Source organism: Simochromis diagramma, unplaced genomic scaffold (genome assembly GCF_900408965.1).
Source record: "Simochromis diagramma unplaced genomic scaffold, fSimDia1.1 OVJJ01000602.1, whole genome shotgun sequence".
Classification (NCBI taxonomy): domain Eukaryota; kingdom Metazoa; phylum Chordata; class Actinopteri; order Cichliformes; family Cichlidae; genus Simochromis; species Simochromis diagramma.
Window position 1 is genome coordinate 10139024 of NW_024387040.1, and position 18755 is coordinate 10157778.

The following is an 18755-nucleotide window of genomic DNA, read 5'->3' on the forward strand; positions in this document are numbered from 1 at the left end:
ACATATTGATAAGAGGCTTCTTTTGTTGGATATTTCTATGTGAGCAGATGATGGAATGCAGCAGAAATGTAGTGATGCCCTCAGGCTGACCTAAAATTCAACTTGGACCTTTTTAATGTACAATTGATAAAAACCACTAAAACTAGTCTAAGACTTTTTTTTTTTTTTAGCAGATACAGAAAATTAGAAAAGAGGGAGGGAGGAGGGATGCATCATTTCTCTCAGAGTTCTTCTGTCGCCACTTAGGTAAGGCAGCAATTTTGCAATTGCAGAGGAAAACTGGAAGAAGACAGATCGGCCTTGACATCACAAAAGTGTAGCAAGATGTGGTTAGCACTTGTAGTCGGCTGAAACCCAGCTATACTTTGTCAAAGAAGGATTCCAGATAGAGGGACTGATTTCAGTGAAGGAAATGAAAGCCCTTTAAACGCTGAAGAAGAAAAGGTGGTACCTTCAAGAGATTAGGTGGGTTTTTGTAAGAAATTGCTTTATTGGCTGCTGTCCTTTTTTCCAGGTTGTAGTATTTCTGCATTTGTTTGTGTGGTCTTTGCAGCATTTATAAGCTAACACGGCAACTGTAAAAACACACTACTAAGCATTGCATTGGTGTTCTGAAATATTCTGAAGCCAATATTTGAGCTTACATCTGGGTGCTGTCTGACTGCCAGAAAGCAAAAAACAAAAGCATAGATTGCCACTGCAATGGAAATAAAGAGAAACCGTTATCTTTCAGAGATTTAATACAATTTTTTGTGTGCCTATGGGACCTACGGTATGTCTCGGACCAAAAAAAAAGACCTGGAATGATTACGATTCTAGGTTTATGGTTTCCATTTCTCCTCACTCCTCGCAGCAGAGAGAAAATCACGGTACAGGTGATCTGACTGCTGTGTTAGACATAATAGGCAGTCTGGGGTTTATTATATGACGATATCATTGCCTCGCCATAACAGGCAGCGTAGTTAGTGCTGATCATAAAGTAAAAAACACTGCCAATTTTGTCTATCAATAAAGCCAAAATGCAATCCTCCTAAGAGTAACAACTGTGTCGTGTTATTTTTCCTTTCCAAAACAGAGCGCGACACTGCCTGACTCGCCTCTGCAGCAGACAGGTGAGACACAACCATAAGCCCAACATAAACTTGATGAATACAAAATTAACAGCATACATTAATAACCATCTGTAGGCTTATATTAATCAGCATGGGGGAGATTTCTGACATAGGATCTGAGGCCACAGTGCTGAATACATAGCTACAAAAATCTCCAGAGCCATCACCGGTGACCTTTAGTATTACCATAATACTGGGGAATTCTGCAATGGTTCCAGCCTGTTGCCATGGATATAAAAGGTAGTGTAGCCAAAAAGGCTTTATCTTCTACCAGTGAAATTTTGGGAAACTGTGGAGATATTGCACGCTACTTCTCTGCTCTCCGGAGTCAGGTTTCATTCTGATGGAATGAATAAACTGTGTTATTAAAATAAACCCCAGTCACCCGGCTTTTGCCAACAGATGCTTTTAACACTTTCTGTGCTGTAATAAAAACAGCCTCCAATGAACAAAGCTAGAAGTCTATTAACTGTAGTGGAGTATAATGCTTAAATGGCAAAGCTAAAAGGGTGAGCTGGTTCTGTGTTAGGGTGCTAAATACTAAACCTTTGGACTTTTTTTCTTTGGTAAAATACTTTCATAAGCAGCATTTCATCTCTGAATCGTAAACTGTCGCGCTTGTGGTTATGAAGCAGTCTGACTGACTTCAAAATGATCATTGGTTTTTATGTTTTGGCAGTTTTTTTGCAGTGCAGCTTTTCTCTGTGGAAGATTTTTGTCCTAAGAGAGATTGAAGTGTGTATTTCCTGTGGCGATGCCGATAAAGCCAACTTTGTGCCTGAAGCTTTCAAACTGTGGGGAGGAAAAAAAAAAGAAAAGAGGAAAACCATCATGCAACAGTGGTCCCTGTGGGACGCAATGCTGCAGAGCACACGTGCAAGCTGCGTATGAGGAAAGTGATCTGTCGTTTAATGGAAATACTGCACGGAAACCTAATAAGGGATGAATGAGCTGATCAATGAGACCGTGGTGGGTTATGTTAGGGCAGGCAAATGTCACACATTTCTTGAAGGCGAGATGTTTCGGAGGCTATTGGAGGCCTTTCTGTTTCCTCAGGGGAGTCTTTTGCAGAGACATGCAATGAAGATTGAGGAGATTTTAGCCAATTTTCAAATGTAACATTTACTGAGATGTTTTTCCATGATGTTTTCATTTGTTTATCATACACTTGCACTGAATTTTTACAAATACATGCATAAATGTCAAATGGAAAAGAATGAAACAAGACTTGTCACGGTGACTTCATGTCAACTGTAATGATGATTTGTATGTTAAAAGCATAGTTTGACATTTGGGGGTGAAAATGCTCTTTTACTGAAAGGTACGTGTGATCTCTGTTACTGCTGCAGTGTCTGTAAATTACATATGACGCTATTGTGCAGTGTTATAAGGTAGTTTGGAATATTGGATGGGAACGGAGGAAAGGAGGGAACCCAGCATCAAATCAATCATCAGCAATAAACAAAAGGATCGACACTGACTATGAGTGGGATAAATGTCACCCCCGAAAGCATCAGCAAAGTGTTTTTGTTAATGTTCTATTCATAAAACATTCTCTAAACTTTCTCCTGTTTGTCCATCCTCCTGCACCACAACCTCTGCCACCTCTTTAACAGTGACTTTGACGTGCACTATTTATATATTAGCGCATACTAAGAAATAGCCTCACCAACACAACCTGTAATTTCCAAAATTTTGTTGATAAAACGGTTTTTCCTGCATATTAAACAAAGCAAATATAGCAGAGAGCTGATTTTGCTCAATGGAGATGAAGTTGTGATTCTTGCATCCACTTCTGGGCCACACATTATAACTGCATCAGCCTTAAACTGAATGGATGAAAGCGAGCTCATTATCTGTGTTAATTCTCATCTTCTTTTACAAAAGAAAAGGGGGCGGAAAGTATTTTACAAGTTGCATAACTTTTCCTCTGAGGTGCTGTGAATTAAACTGTATGCCGATGCATACGCCTACTGTTCCTTTCCATATCACTGTCTTTATTATTTTTACAAATGCCAGAATAAATGACACAGTAAAAGAGTCGTGCAGATCACATTAAAGAGATACTAAAACGTGTTTTATCACCTGGTGCTGCTGCCCTAATGTTAGGTAGAAACTTAACATCGCTCAGGAATACGAAAATAAATAATAATGGAGTGAATATTAAGCCTCCCTACACTCTGTGAGAGATGAGATCGGGCTTCTGAAGTCACGGCTCCCTCTACAGTTTGTACAGTGGAAATTTTTCCATCCAGTGCAGGAAAACAATCAAACTGACTGTGCTGAACAGTCGGGAGGACACAACGGAGACGCGTCCGGGGATACACACATAATACACAGGCTCAGTTGTGTGCGTCTCAAACGCCAGCGGGAACACCAATATTCCCACAGATACGGCAGATTTCCACGTGGATTTTTTTCCATTCGGCGGGCTGATTCGCTGTTTCCTGCGGACAATCGGGGGAAAATGTCTCATTCTTTGAATACTTGAGGAGTGACGACAACTTTCCTCCTTTCGGACTTCACCCGCACTAATAGCAGAAGATAAAGCGCGGGGAGAGGAGAGGACTGCTTTTCAACAATGCAAACAGATCAATTACCCGATCAGGATTTGCAAAATTAAGGATTTGGCGTCTCTGCAGCGGAGGTACCAAGCAATGTTTGCAGCGGAGATGCGTTGTTTGCTGAGGTTCATGTCCGTGGATGTTGCGGCTCGGTCGGGCTGCACACGGAGCCTTTGGGTGGCTGTGATTGGACCGGACACAGACTGGGGCTGACTGATGTTTGTCCGAGAGGAAATGTTTTGGGGAGGAGATCAATATGAGTTACTGGCAAAGGGGGAGACGCCAGTCGTCGCGAGTGCCCATATTACTATGAAGACGAACGGCACCATGCAGGCATAAGGATTTTTTTTTCTTGTATTTTAATTCAAAAACATAGGAAAAAGATCTTCTTACCATCAGAGATTTATTTATATTTATTTATGATGTGTTTTGCTGCCTTTGCAAACTGTTGCAAACAATGTTGCACTTGGATTTGGATAGTGCTTGCTTTGCACGAAAGTTTTTTTTTTTAATCCTTGTTCTTGACTATCATGCCCAGGAATTTGATATTGCATCATATTATCTTTTAAAATAAAAACGCCATGGACTTGTGCATCCCTAATATTTAAACGTAATCTGGACTTTCACTCTGAAAACTTATTTTTTCCGGGACATTGCAACACTTTTACTGAAGAAAACTGTCAGCTAATTACTTTTTAAAATCCTGTAGTGTAAAATGTGCTCGCAAACACCTGGAAAAATGGCTGGCAGCTGGGTTGTATATTCAGCTTTTTTACTACCATTGTTCGCAGTGGGCACAGCTTTCTCGGGGGTCTTCAACACCACAGACAGAGACGTTTTCACAGATGACTTGCTGCAGGTCAAGCTCACACAAGAGAGAGCGAGTGAGCACTGGAAGCTCCAGTCTGCTGACTCCCATCCCAACCTATATTTTAACCAAGTGGATGTGTTACACTTGAGGCAAAGGTCCTCTACCACCCACAGTCACATATTTAAAGTCATCAGAGCTGCTGTGCTCACTATGTTGTCTAATGTTCCCTTTTACTTGCCCCCTGTGAAACATGAGGAGTTTACAAGCAAGTGGAATGAGATTTATGGGAACAACCTGCCTCCCCTGGCTCTCTACTGCCTGTTGTGCCCAGAGGATTCTGCTGCTCTGCAGTTTCTTATCAAGTTTATGGATAGGATGGCCGAATATTCAGACTGGAAGGTGACCAGTGCACCGAACGATGAGGTGCCCATGGCGCACTCTCTCACTGGGTTTGCTACTGCTTATGACTTTATTTACTCCTACCTGGATCAGCGTAGAAAGGATTTATACCTCAAGAAAATTCGCGCTGAGACGGTGGAGCTGTATGAGCTCTCTAAGTACAGAGGATGGGGCAAACAGTATCTCCAAAATCATCAAACCACCAACATATTAGCCATCCTGACAGGTGCAATAGTGGTGGGGTCACATGACGACCCAGAGTCAATGATCTGGAAACAAGTGGCAGTTAACTATATGGAGAAAACAATGTTTCTTTTGAATCACGTTGTTGATGGCTCCCTGGATGAGGGAGTAGCCTACGGAAGCTACACAGCCAAGTCTATCACCCAGTATGTGTTCTTAGCTCAGCGTCATTTCAACATAGACAACATGCAGAACAACTGGCTGCGGGGCCACTTTTGGTTTTATTATGCCACGCTGTTGCCGGGCTTTCAGAGAACAGTCGGCATTGCGGATTCAAACTACAACTGGTTTTATGGTCCAGAGAGCCAGCTTGTTTTCCTCGACACGTTCATCATGAAGAATGGAACGGGCAACTGGTTGGCTCAACAGATTAGAAAGCATCGGCCGAAGGACGGCCCCATGGGGCAGTCATCTGCCCAGCGCTGGGCTACACTTCACACAGAATACATCTGGTACAACTCCCACCTCACGCCGCAGCCTCCCCACGATTTTGGCAAAGCTAAAATGCATATTTTCTCAAACTGGGGTGTGGTTACATACGGAGCTGGGCTTCCCAATGGCCAGAGTAATACTTTTGTCTCCTTTAAGTCTGGCAGCCTGGGTGGCCGTGCAGTCTATGACATTGTCCATGACAAGCCTTACTCCTGGGTGGATGGCTGGAACAGCTTTAACCCTGGTCATGAGCACCCAGACCAGAACTCTTTTACTTTTGCTCCTAATGGGCAAGTATTTGTGTCTGAAGCACTTTATGGTCCAAAGTACAGCTACCTTAACAATGTTTTAGTGTTCAGTCCATCTCCTACCAGCCAGTGTAACAATCCATGGGAGGGTCAGTTGGGGGAGTGCGCTAAGTGGCTGCGCTGGACCGATGAAGGGGTGGGTGATGCTAGAGGTGAGGTGATTGCCGCTTCGTCACACAAGGATACGATGTTTGTGAGTGGGGAAGCCGCGCTGGCTTATTCACCTGCCATGAGACTAAAGAGTGTATTCAGAGCTTTGGTTCTGCTCAACTCGCAGACTTTGCTAGTCCTTGACCATGTAGAAAAATGGGGTGATTCACCTATAAAGTCACTCAGTGCTTTTTTCCACAATCTCGACATTGACTTTAAATACGTTCCTTTCAGATTCATGGACAGATATAACGGCGCGATGATGGATGTGTGGGATGCTCATTATAAAATGTTCTGGTTTGACACTCAGGGCCACAGCCCTGAAACACGGATACAGGAAGCAGAGCAGGCGGCTGAGTTTAAAAAGAGGTGGACGCAGTATATAAACGTTACTTTCCAAATGACAGGCTCGGTCAGCAGAGTGGCTTACGTGCTGCACGGACCGTATGTCAAAGTGTCCAACTGTAGATTTATAGATAACAGCAAAAATGGAGTGAGGCTTTCTTTAATCATTAATAACACAGAGAAGATTGTGTCCATTGCTACAAACTATAAAGACATTGGGGCAAGGTTGAGTTATTTGGGATTTGGAGGTCACAGTAAAGTTGAGGATAGATATCAAATCACCCGATACGGCCTTGGGACACAAATCCTCCCTAAACAAATCAGCAGTGATAATCAGCTGTTTGACTTTGGTTTCACAGTCAATGTAATAGCGGGGGTCGTTCTCTGTGTGGCTATAGGATTTTTGACCATGCAGAGAAAGTTTTATGTTTGCTTCAGCAGGCTGATGCGTTACGCACTCCTCACCGTGCTCATTCTGTGGATAGCCGAGCTGCTGTTTGTCTCTAACAGCTGCGATCAGCTTCTCTGTGGGGTAAAATGGAAAGGTGCGGGTGCCAAAAGCGAAGTAAACAAACAAATAAGATTGTACGAGCAGCACCGGCTCCCCCTTCCCACTGTTGTCATAACGACCCTTCCCGGATCCGGATCGGAAATACTCAAGCACCTTTTTTACAATAGCTCAGACTTTGTTTATATAAGGGTCCCCACCGAGCATGTGGACATTCCTGAGACAGAGTTTGAGTTTGACACCCTGGTCGATGCCTGTGAATGGTCAAGGTCAGACGCCGTGAACGCACGGTTTAAGATTATCCAGGGCTGGCTGCATTCGCTAGTGCATAACACAAAGCTGCACTTGCAAAATATTCAGCTCGTAGAGGGCAGCAGGGTCAAGCAGACCCAGAGAGTCAGCGTCCCCAGGGACAGAAAGAAAAGATCCAGGAAGAGAGAACCAGCATCTGACCTGAAGGGCAAACTGAGGGCTAGTCTGGACAGAGATGCAGAGTATGTAAGGGAAATGAGAAGGCATGTTGCAGAGTACCCTAACGCCCGGGTGGTAATCAACATGCAGAGTGGAAGCTGGACACTCAAACTACCTTTCATTCAGGAGGTAGTGGGACTTTCCTTGAGGACAATATACTTGGTGAGAGACCCGAGAGCATGGATTTATCTGATGGTTTATAACAGCAAACCCAGCCTATACTCCCTTAAAAACATTCCACAGCACCTTTCCTTGATATTCAAGGAGGATGCTGTCAGGGATGGGTGCTCAGCTGTTGCGCCAGAGTTTAAAATGATCCAGAGGCTACTGTCCCGTTATGAGACAAATCCTGTTTTGATTCTGGCTCATTTGTGGCTGGCACACACCGCAGCCGCTCTGAGGGTCAGCGAGAGCCTTCCCGAGGAGTCCTTTCTCCGAGTGAGGTTTGAGGATGTGGTCAACTTCCCCCAGGAGACGGCAGAGACAATACACACATTTCTGGGGGTGCCTGTGTCACCCACAGCCCTCAATCAACTCATATTCACCACCTCTACGAACCTGTACAATCTAATGTATGAAGGAGACATCTCACCAGCCAACATTAACATATGGAGACAGAAAATGTCTCGAAAGGACGTTCGACTGATAGAGGATGTGTGTGGAAGTGTGATGAAGAGGCTGGGTTACACTAGGTTTGCCAGTTAACCGCTGCTGGTCAGCTGATATTGAGCTGTCTTTGTTTACTGTAGCTGCCAGTCACAGCCAGTTCTGTAATGTATTCTTTTTTCTTTTTCTTTTTGCACTGAGCTGAAATTTCTAAAAAAGCAAAAAAAAAACCAATGTTAAAAGTTGAAGAAAAACTGTGCTGTCTCTCCGTCTGTCTTCAAGCTTTCTCCCTCAGTTGTATTTGTTTGGGTGTGTGTACAGTATTGTATCGACTACAGCGACAGATGTTTGTGAGGGAGGAATACTTTGCATTGGAACAGATGGAAGGGAGCTCATTTTATTGTTCTTCTCCCTCTAAGCAGCCCTCTACAGTTACTTGTAGCGCTCTTTTTATCGACTGAAACTTTAGACCTGTCTTGTCTTACATACTGATGAATATCACTGAATTTCAACATAAATTTTATGTTACTACCCAACAACCGTGGTGTGAGGAAAAAAATGCTTTGTGCAAAATTCAAAGCTCTGGTTATTTGATTTTTTTTTTTCTTTTTTTGGGAAGTGGCAGTACATTTATTGGTTTGGAACTGATATGTTATGAGGCTCATTAATAAGTTTTGAAGTTGTAGGAGACAGCTAATTTGGGCTGTCATTTTCCTGTCTGAACTGTTGAGTGCTGTTTCCCTTTAAAACTGTATAAAAGATGCTGCATTGTAAGGGGTTGAAAATGGAGAACAAGAAGATGACTGGTGTTTTTTTTTAACTCAAGTGATAGATTGTATTGTTGTTGTACAAAGGATTTTAGTTAGAAACTCAAAGATGTCACAGCAGTTTAGCACTTTCACAAAATCTGATTGTATGTGGGATTCAGTGCATTTTCCAGGGCTAACTTTACTGTATCCGCTTAATTATTATGGAAGCATAAAATCTCTGAAGATATATAAAATATGTGTAGAAGAAAGAAAGTAAAGTATTTATGAGTTCTAAAGATATATATCCCAAAGGATCAGGAATGAATACCATTATTGTAACTCCCTTTAGCATTTATTGAATTAGATCTGAGGGATGTGCTTAATAGGGATCAAACTGGTAAAAAAAAAAGAAACTGTCAGCCTTGACACATTTCTAGTCAAAGCAATTTCCAAAGCACCCCCCTCAGCTAGTTATATTAATCTGCAAGATGCCATAGCAGAGGCTTACTGTGTTTTATTGCTGTGATATATTCACTATAAAGGCCTGAAGGAAAAGCAAACAACACGTGTTTCTATTTCCAGTTGCGGTCACTCAGATAGCCAATCATATTTTAGGTTTTTGTCTTTAAAGAGTCCAGTGAGCCTTGCACTGAACACAGATGAATATGAAGTATAGGTAAAAAAAATAAAAAAAATCAGAGACCATTTCTACTCTGTGATGTTATGCTCCTTGGCCTGGGTAAAAAAAATATATGCTACTCAGTAACCTTTGATGCTGTCTTGCTTAGACATTTCTGTACTGTAAATGGATCACATGTAACATGCAGATGGTGCACTCGTTTCTAAACTCGCCATCGCATCTGTACACAGAATACTCAGTGTTTATTTGGAAATATCCATCTTTCCTTGGCTAGAAGCAGTCCTGTTTGTTTTTTTTCTCTATGAACACTGAAACCCTTGACTGGCTGGAAAACCCGTTTGATGTTCGTGGTCTTTGAATGTGTAGACTTGGCAGACATGCTTTCACTTTGGTGTTGCAATCCTGTTACCAACTCTGTTTTGTATTTGCTTGTGGGGATATGGTTCCTTGCTTCTGTGGCCTTGAATTACAATCATTTCTTTTTTGACAGTTTTCTTTTTCCGGGATCTGGAGCAGAAAGAGAAATTAATGTAACGAAAAGAATAAATTCATAAATATATTGACAACCAGTCTTTGTTTAGGTGTAGTGTATTATTTTCCACAATGGCATAGGCCAATGTGATTATAAGGCGTTTGTCCTCATTAGCTGCTTTTATACTCATGTTAAACTAGCTATTATCCTTTGCTACAAAAGACAGAACATAAATTTTAATTTGTACGTGCTCTCTTTCCGTATGATTACGGCTAACCTGCTAGTAATGTGTCTGTTTACGCAGACGCTTGTGCTGCCACATTTTTGCACTAGCACAATCTCCATTTTATTAGACACGGATGACAGAAGCCTAATTGCTTATATGGGTGATGTGCATGACAAGGAGGAACCAACAATTAAAAACATGTCAGGAAGTTCTAATGCCATGCTCTGACTGAAACTCCCTTAACAGGAGCAGGCTTCGAAAGAGCACATGCTGTGTCTTATGTCTCAGAATGGTGAGTCAGTCATTTCATTACTCATTTGTTCTTGATCCCTCCTGTAACACTCTAATGCTTGGCAGGGTCCTCTGTGCCTAATCCTTCCACGCAGAGGCACATTATTCACAGAAAAACCTCAGGCAAATGCTTTGGAAGGTTTCTACAAGTCTGGACCTGCAGTCTCTGCTTGTAAAGTAGTTCCATTCGTTCTGAATGCAGGAGTAATCTTCCCCGTGTATGCGTACGTGCTTAATAATTATTCAGGCTTCACAGAGAGCTGGGACATAACTAATAACTTCATTTCTTTTTTTAACCAGACAATTACTGGTGTCATTTAAAGAGAAGACAAGAGAATGATGCAAAACTAAACTCTACCTCTCTGACAAAAACAATGATTAAACCCAAATTTATAGAAATGATTAGAAACCTTTGCAGCATAAACTATGTTTTTCCTCCGTTTGCTCATGTTTCATCTTACAACCCCTTAGCTGTAATCACAAGGAGCCTAACCTGTATGTAGGGAACCGCCTACCTTTCTTTCCTTGGAATAATAGTATTTTTACAGAGCCTGTATACTGCTCAATTTTTGTGTTTATTTTTTATTAACTTATGCATTAATCCAGAAAATAAGTCTTAATATTTATTAATATGTACAGTTAGTAACTACTAAATGTAATCAATTGGAACTGAACTGATAGCAACTGCAGAATTGATGACTATTAGAAAATCATCTTTCAATTAAAAGGGCCAATACCCAAATGTGGCCACACTCTTACTTACTTCTAACCAGAAAGTGATCCAAATATATCAGTTTCACTACTTTGCTGACAGGATGGAATAGGAACCTCCTAATGTCACTGGCAAAAGGCTTTCAATTCTTGGTCCCCTCATACTAATAATGTCCTTTTGAGTGAGTATTGTAAAGGCATGTGGTTCAAGGACCCTCAAGGTTTAGACTGATAAAGATGAAATACCCAGTAAATATTCAAACCTCATTGAAAACCCGAATGAGTCGAATCCACCAGGAGTATGAGGGAGCGGAACGTAGAAAAGCTTGCTTTTATTCTTGTGGGACAAATCTAGAAGTTATTATACCAAAGGTGGATTTAAGAAAACAACAACAAAAAGACAAAAAGCATCTATAACACTTTCCCTCCAAGCTGGTTTATGGAAATAAAATTAAAAAAGAATAGTCACAGCCTTCCTGTGAAGAGACAAAATCCCCAAGATCAATAACAACAACTAATAAACTCATGCGATGAAGGAGGAATATGGTTTCCAGATATTCATAGCAAGTCATTCTAAGATTGGACAATCTACCTAAAATAATGATTTAAAAGAATAAAAATACCCCTGTTAGGCTTTTAGTGGAGAATTTATATTATTATGCAAATTATGGACCAATTCTTTGATCAATGCAGGTGGCGAAACCCACAAAAACAGTGATTGGCAGCAGTAGAATATAGACCACAGTCACATGAAATGAGATTCAAAACATACAGTATTATATAGTGCAGGATTTATATTTTCATCTAATGGAAATCTGTTATGACGCCCGAACTTTTTAAGGGCATAGACATATGAAACAAGAAGAAGATAAACTAATCAGAGCTGTGGAGTGCAGTTTCAGCAATGTGTGGGTTGCTGTGATCTCCTAACTGACAGCATGTTCCAGACTAAATTACAATGTGGACTTGAGTTGCTTAAAGAGATGAACACAAGATAATGGATTGCTGCATGCAAAAATAGCACAAAAATATAAAAGTGCTCTGGATGCAGAATATTGGAGATGATGTTAAAACATGAGGCCTGCACCCAACATCCAAATCCAGGTTGTTGGATGCAGAGAGGGGGGTACGCTGCTGTGCTTGATGTTGTACTATCTTTTTGTTAAGCAGTTTTGGTTGGGTATCACTGGAAGCTAGTCGTGTATTCTTTATACATCGTAAAAAGCATGCTGAAACAATTTCAGATTGGATAACTGCTTTCTGTGAAACAGGCTGCCCTAATTCTTCCAGATGTGGATGAACCTGATGAGCTTAATGGAGACTGGAACTTTATTAGATTTTGTCTTGAGAAAGCTTCAAAAAGATTCTGTATTATTGAATCTCTGTCTCTATTCTGGTGTCTTATTGTAAAGCTTTTTTATATCTGTAGAGGGAATGCAGATTATCATCACAGATTATCTTTGGACTTTTAACATAATGGCACAGAACATTAAGGAACCCTGCTTCTGCCTCGTATAGCTCACACATCAAATGTAAGTCTGTATAGATAATCTCCACCAATTAAATTTAATGGAATCTTACAGACAGGATAAAAATAAAGTGATATGTCAGAGTGTTCTTCCATAGAATTCATTTCTCATCTGAAAATAACACTGCAAACGCCTGCTGCTCGGAAAGACAAATACGCTTTATGAAAATCTTTTGATGTCTGATCACAAGAAGCAGATGATTTGCAGAACTAATTTAAGCTAGAAGGTTGCCTCCTAGATTATCTTTGATGTCTGATAACCAATACATAATCATTGCATGAAATAAGGTTTTATGGAGAAAATGATGAAAAGCTGCATTATAATCTAATTCCATGCACCGAGTTTGGTTAAGTGATCAAGCAGCTTTCTTACACTATTAGGTGCATGGAGGTTATCCAGATAGAAAAGGAGACTCAATTTCAGCTGAGTAGTCATACCCTCTCCTTTTCCGCCTTTATCTTTCGCTGCATCCAAATCCCAGGAGACCTTCTCCCTTGCCGGCAGCCATCGCTCCTGCCACTGCTCATTAATTAACCTTTGCTGCAGCCACCATCAGTCAGAGCAGCCTGATATTCTGGAGAAGAGTAATCATCGATACCATACAAGGCCTTTGTGCTGGGGAATTAGCTCGCTAATGGAGAGCAACACCATCATTGTTGAAAGTTTCAAAACTTCCATTTGAATGTGATGTGTGATTTGTTGTGAGGGTGTCCTTCAGATGTCAGCAGATTGGCTCTGAATGGCTTCACTGACGGTGTTTAAGCAGCTGGCAAAGCCTCTCTCCTATATTTAGTCATTTTCAGTGCAGTAAACAACGCCTGTAAGGTCCTCAGATCCTACTGTTCAAATATACCTGCTGATGACACTGCTGTGTTTGGACACCGGGACGTGGAGATCCCAGGAATTGCTGTTAATAAGAGTTGACTTGCAAGGAAATATGGCGCCCTGTCAATTTGCAGCTGTTGGCAAGTAATTTCTGTAGTGAAAATGGGATCTTCTGTGCCAATAAAGCACAGCAGCCACTGCTAATGAAGCCCAGTCTGCTCTTATAGCACAGGGAAATCAGACCAGATGAGGCGTTTTGAATTTCACTTCAGGCAAATCTCGATACTGAGATACTCTCACAGTTGTATATCAAAACACTCCTCGAGGCTTTGCACAGTCCTAGCTGTCATTCTTTAAAGTTTGGCGGATACATGAATACCAGCTGAGTTTTTCAAAATTAACTGCATAACAGGGACATTAATATAAATGCTATGTTCCCAGAGAATTTATGCACAGCGTTTTGGTGTCATTGGCTAATTTCAAATGTATGTTCTTCCATTTGTTTATTGTGCAAACATCATTTTCTTGAGCCTTACACTCCACTGGTGGGAGTTTTAAGCTGCTATGACCATTCCTTTGCCTGAAAGTCAAATGAAAGTCTGTGGAAATTGAATTTTTTCTGCTTAGCAATATGAGGCGACTGAAAACGACTCAAGACTTTGCTTTGAGAAGTTTCTGACTTTTCGACTTTGAAAGTGAGACCCCTCGAAATAAACCAATATTCTGTCAGCTTAACCTGTCTCTCTTGACATTTTAGTTAATCCCCACTCTTGTTCTGTATATTATGGACAGTTTGCAGGGTAGACACAGCTCTCTACCCCTAGGAAAATGAGCCACTCTAGTATCGCTTTGAGTAGAGCTCCTCTCTTTCTCCTATTTCAACGCCTGTGGTTTGCTAGCTGTGCAGAAATGAGCAGAATGATGCGTAAGCTGGAAAAGGAGATAAAAGGGGGGGCAGAAAAAACTAAATCGACTAAATGATTTAGCTGTGCTTTGACTAATGTAAGTTTACCAGTTCTGTTATGGAGAGGGTTAGCCACTGTTTTCATGTAATGAGCTCTGTCTGTCTATTAAAGCAAAGGGTAGCCAAGCTGCAGCATTTGATGGCCTGGTGTTATTCTGAGGTGTAGGATTGAATCCAGCTGGCCCGCTGACAGACAGACAGGGGAGAGGCCCTTTTCCTGGATGACACACTCAGTAGTCCTTCATTACTGGGACCGAGAAACCATAACCCGGCTGTCAAAGTGCTGCCGCGGCCACCGCTCTCCTGAACCATGTCTAGTCGAGGCATGTCTGCCAAGCGGATCATTTTCATGTTTTATGTGATGCACAAAAGAACTGATAGGGAAGATGGCAAAAAAGACACAAATGCATGGTTAAATATTTGTGGGGACATGCCATGCAGCCTTTTTGCATCAAGCATGAGTCATTGACCTCTAATTAGTGGGATTTATGTATTATGGAGCAATAACAGCGTCGGTGACATCGGTCATTGCATGCCTGGGAAATTAAAGCAGAGCAAAGGCTTGTTGCTAAGTCATTGGAAATGAAATAACTAATGCGGGAGTTGTAGCCCATATCCTTACTTACATATTCTCATCTCACAGTCTTTTGATAGAACAGAAATGGAAAACTACTTCCCACAATAAAGAATTGACAGGAGACCCGATGGGGTAAGGAATTCATGCACTGTGAGCTTCAGAGATAAGCCAGTCATTATACTCCACACAGATTTTATATCATGCCCTTCCCATAACTATCCCACCCAGTGTGGCTATCTCTACGACTGGAATCAGTCCAACACCACAAACTTGAAATTAGTTTTTGTCCCCTTGTGGTGTCTCTCCTTTCTTTCCTTCAAAAAGAAACTTCTCTTTCAAGAGGGCCTTACATTTCCTTGCAATCACACTATTGGCAATGTACAGTTTCTGACAACATGTTTTATTTTTAAAAGAGACATCTTGACACTGACAGGCGGCAGAAGCCGAGAGACATTCGTCAGTTTCTTCTCGTCCCCCGCGATTTTTAGCTGCAGAGCAAGCCAGATGGTCAGATTCTCTGCTCATATGGTTATGTTCCTTAGAGATCACCATTTTTGGCCTGATTGGGAAAAAAAACATATAAAAGTGGCGAGATGTTAAGAAATGATAACAGCTGAAGAAGGTCAGGACAGCAGTATCACTGCTTTGAAGAGAGTGTTTTTAAGGGGAAATGTGCCTCCTCCCTTACACAATTATTCACTGCAAAGCACAGTAACATTTTACTGTAAAAAAAACTCCAATTCATATTTATCAGAGGTCGAAGAGACAAAAGAAAACAAATGAACAGTCTTGTAAGAAATGATATTACAAGGTGCCATCTTTGCTGTTTTAAAATGCGGATGATTTGTAGGTTATAGTGCCTGTTAAAGTCTCATCTGTCTTCTGTCAGAGGATAGAAATACCACAAGACTGCGGGATGAACTCTTCTAACAACTGACGTTTTACTTTTTCAAATTTAAGAAGCCACTTACCTGTGCATACTACAGCAGTGCAGCAGATAACTTCACATTACAGGGAAATTGTTCACAGATGGATACAAGTTCCCTAATTGGCACATAATCCCTATTAGCCGTTTGAAAACTCACAATGGTGGCAATTTTCAATATGGCTGTCAACAAAAGCACTGAACTATCATTTGTTGTTCAGGCAAAGTGAACTGGACTTGCTTTTTTGAATTATATTAGTGTCATTATATTCATGTTCAAATATGCAAAAGTCAACGTTAGTATTTGCACACTATTTGTTTCAATCACACTTCTGGAGCCCTTACACGCTGCACTGGTTTTCCAATTCTCACCCATGGCTCCCAAAAAGCTTGTTTAGTGTGGTTTGTGACATATAGAGGGGGTTGCCTACTATTCAGACGTTTGGTGGTTCAGTCTTCAGCTCTGTATGTTAAAGTGCCTTTGGGCAACATACTGAACCCTAAGTACCTCCAGATGTATCCTTCGGGGTTTGCAAGGGGCGGGGGGTGGATGCAACTAGCACTTTTAAGAGTGGTAGGCGAGAGTAAAACAGTGTTACCATGGACTAAACTAGGACAGGTTGTAATATACATATATACATAAGTTATATGAGTTAGCCAATATAGTGAACTGCTGGGCAGCACAGCAAAAAGGTTTTAGGTCTGAATCAGTCCAAGTTATCGGGCTAACTAGTGATTCTAAAGTGGTTGTTGGTGTGAAGGGAAATAGTTACGTCTCCATGTGTTAGCCTGTTAATGACAATAACTGATGATAATAATTGAGCAGAGCCAAAGGTTAGGAAAAGGGAAATGGTTCTTCAAAATAAAGTTTTGCCTTACTGATACAGACAGGCACAGATTCTACTTTGATGTCAAGTGGTTTCAGTCTCCAGGCTGTGTCACATTTTTCACAGTTTGACCTATGGCTCGGAGAGTAGCTGGGTAGTGTTTAAAGATAAGTCACTTTCATGCAAACATTGGGGTGACAACACCAATATGCTAGCAACCAATATGCTAGCAATCAAAAATCATGAGGAGATTTTTGCCAACCAGTTGTGGAATACAAACATTTTCCAATGGTAGATCACTAGGGAAAAAAATGGGGGGGTCACTCACCAGTACCTTGGCCTGTGTGAATTTGGCTTTAGAGATAGTTTTCCCATCAACTGCCTTAGACACGGAAAAAATAAAGTGCGTGTGTGAATGGGTAATTAAGGCATGAGTAGAAATCTTTACATAAGAACCAGTCCATTTAACATTTACTTCTCCACAATAGTGAACAAGTTAATCGCATGGTTAGCGGTCACAGTATCTCCAAAACCTCATAAAGGACTCTTCATGCACTGATTATATGAAAGTTATTGAATTGAAAGGGAATAAATTAGCACTAAATGTTACGTTTCCAAACCTAATTGCATGCCCCATATCACTAAAGGGTGAAAGGCACTATGGCACTATGCAGCTGCAATTCATATCACACGTTTGGAGCAGCATGTAACACACATGTGATTGCGATTATCTTGTTTTCCTTCAGACAAAGAAGCTCTGAGGATTTTTTTTAATTTATAAATTTGAGTTACCTGTAGCCAAACGAATAAAAATCAAAAGTAAAACCTCTGAAATGTATCCAGTTATTGTAGTTTTGTGGTAAAAATGCTTTTTCCTAAAATGGCCCAAAAGGAATATTTAGAAATTTTGAAAATTCAAGTGGGTAATGGGATTTTTCAAATGAATGGCTCTGGAGTGACACACATCTAAATTCTGGCACTTATATCCACTTTTGTGAGATTGTTTCAGTTATCTAGTGCACTAAAGAGAGGATTCACCATCAGAGCCAAAGTAACCTGCTTAAGGGCCGAAGGGTGAAATTGCACTCCTGTTCCTCTTCTAGGGCCTCAGGGTCTGTATGGTCTTCAGCTTTCTGGCTTTTATGCTTTAATATTCTTAAAGCAAGGAAACTTTCTCTGTCACATTTTTATGGATCAGTATTCAGAGAGATTTTTCCATACATCCCCTATTTACATTGCCAAGCTTGGTAAGCTATAATCTAGATGAATAACAGCTGTTGTGTGCACCATGGCTCTTTTTTGAAACACATAAACACGATCAAATTGTTTTCAAATGCGAATCCTCATGTTAACCTGAAATGGCAGAAAATGCTACCACAAATGTTCAGTCTTTCCTCAGTCACTAACCATAAATTATTTACGATCAACTACAGATTTCAGACAATAAATAGTCTCCAGCATGCTTTTGTTTCATATTTGTCAGTGTTCATTGGTTTCTAAACAGTGTACGTGGCATAATAATAATAGTAGTAATAATAATAGTAATAATAATAATAATAATAATAATAATAATAATAATAATAATAATAATAATAGACTGTATATAAAAGGTGGGTATCACCACCGTGACCTTAGTTAATAGTTCGTCCTGTAATGAAACTCCAGTCACTGGACTGACTGCAAAAGTGAAGAAAAACTGCACGCTGATATGGTAGCAACATCTTAATCATAATGTAGGTCCACCCTAAAGCCTGACCATGGTCTTTGACTCGAGCAGTCAATCCAACTTAAAAACCAGAGACCACATTGTGCTGAATACGACTTAAAACTAGCTACAGGGTTCTTAAAGCAATTGGGAACATGTTTACTGAGGTTACGCAGCAAGGGAGCTGAAAGCTGTTTTCCTGACTCATATCTTTTGCTTGCTAGTTATAATTAGCAGGTAAACACTGTGCAGTGTTAATGCAATCCACTTCTTCAGAAAACACACTCCATTTCTTTGGAATTTACAACATTTCCATCAAATAAACTAGATTTAAGATGTGACATTTTCCCCACACAAGAAATACA

The 18755-nt window shown here is 40.8% G+C and overlaps 1 protein-coding gene across 1 annotated transcript; it reads left to right on the plus strand.

Moving 5' to 3' along the window:
• The first annotated feature begins 3125 nt into the window (after nucleotides 1–3125).
• Nucleotides 3126–9909, plus strand: LOC120741176 (dermatan-sulfate epimerase-like protein). Its single transcript, XM_040043895.1, has one exon. It carries the CDS (start codon nucleotides 4392–4394, stop codon nucleotides 8046–8048), a length of 3657 nt encoding a protein of 1218 aa, XP_039899829.1. The 5' UTR covers nucleotides 3126–4391; the 3' UTR covers nucleotides 8049–9909.
• The last annotated feature ends 8846 nt before the right edge of the window (nucleotides 9910–18755 follow it).

Excerpts from the sequence above, each read along its gene's own strand:
- LOC120741176 (XM_040043895.1), top strand. The coding sequence starts at position 4,392 with ATGTGCTCGCAAACACCTGGAAAAATGGCTGGCAGCTGGGTTGTATAT.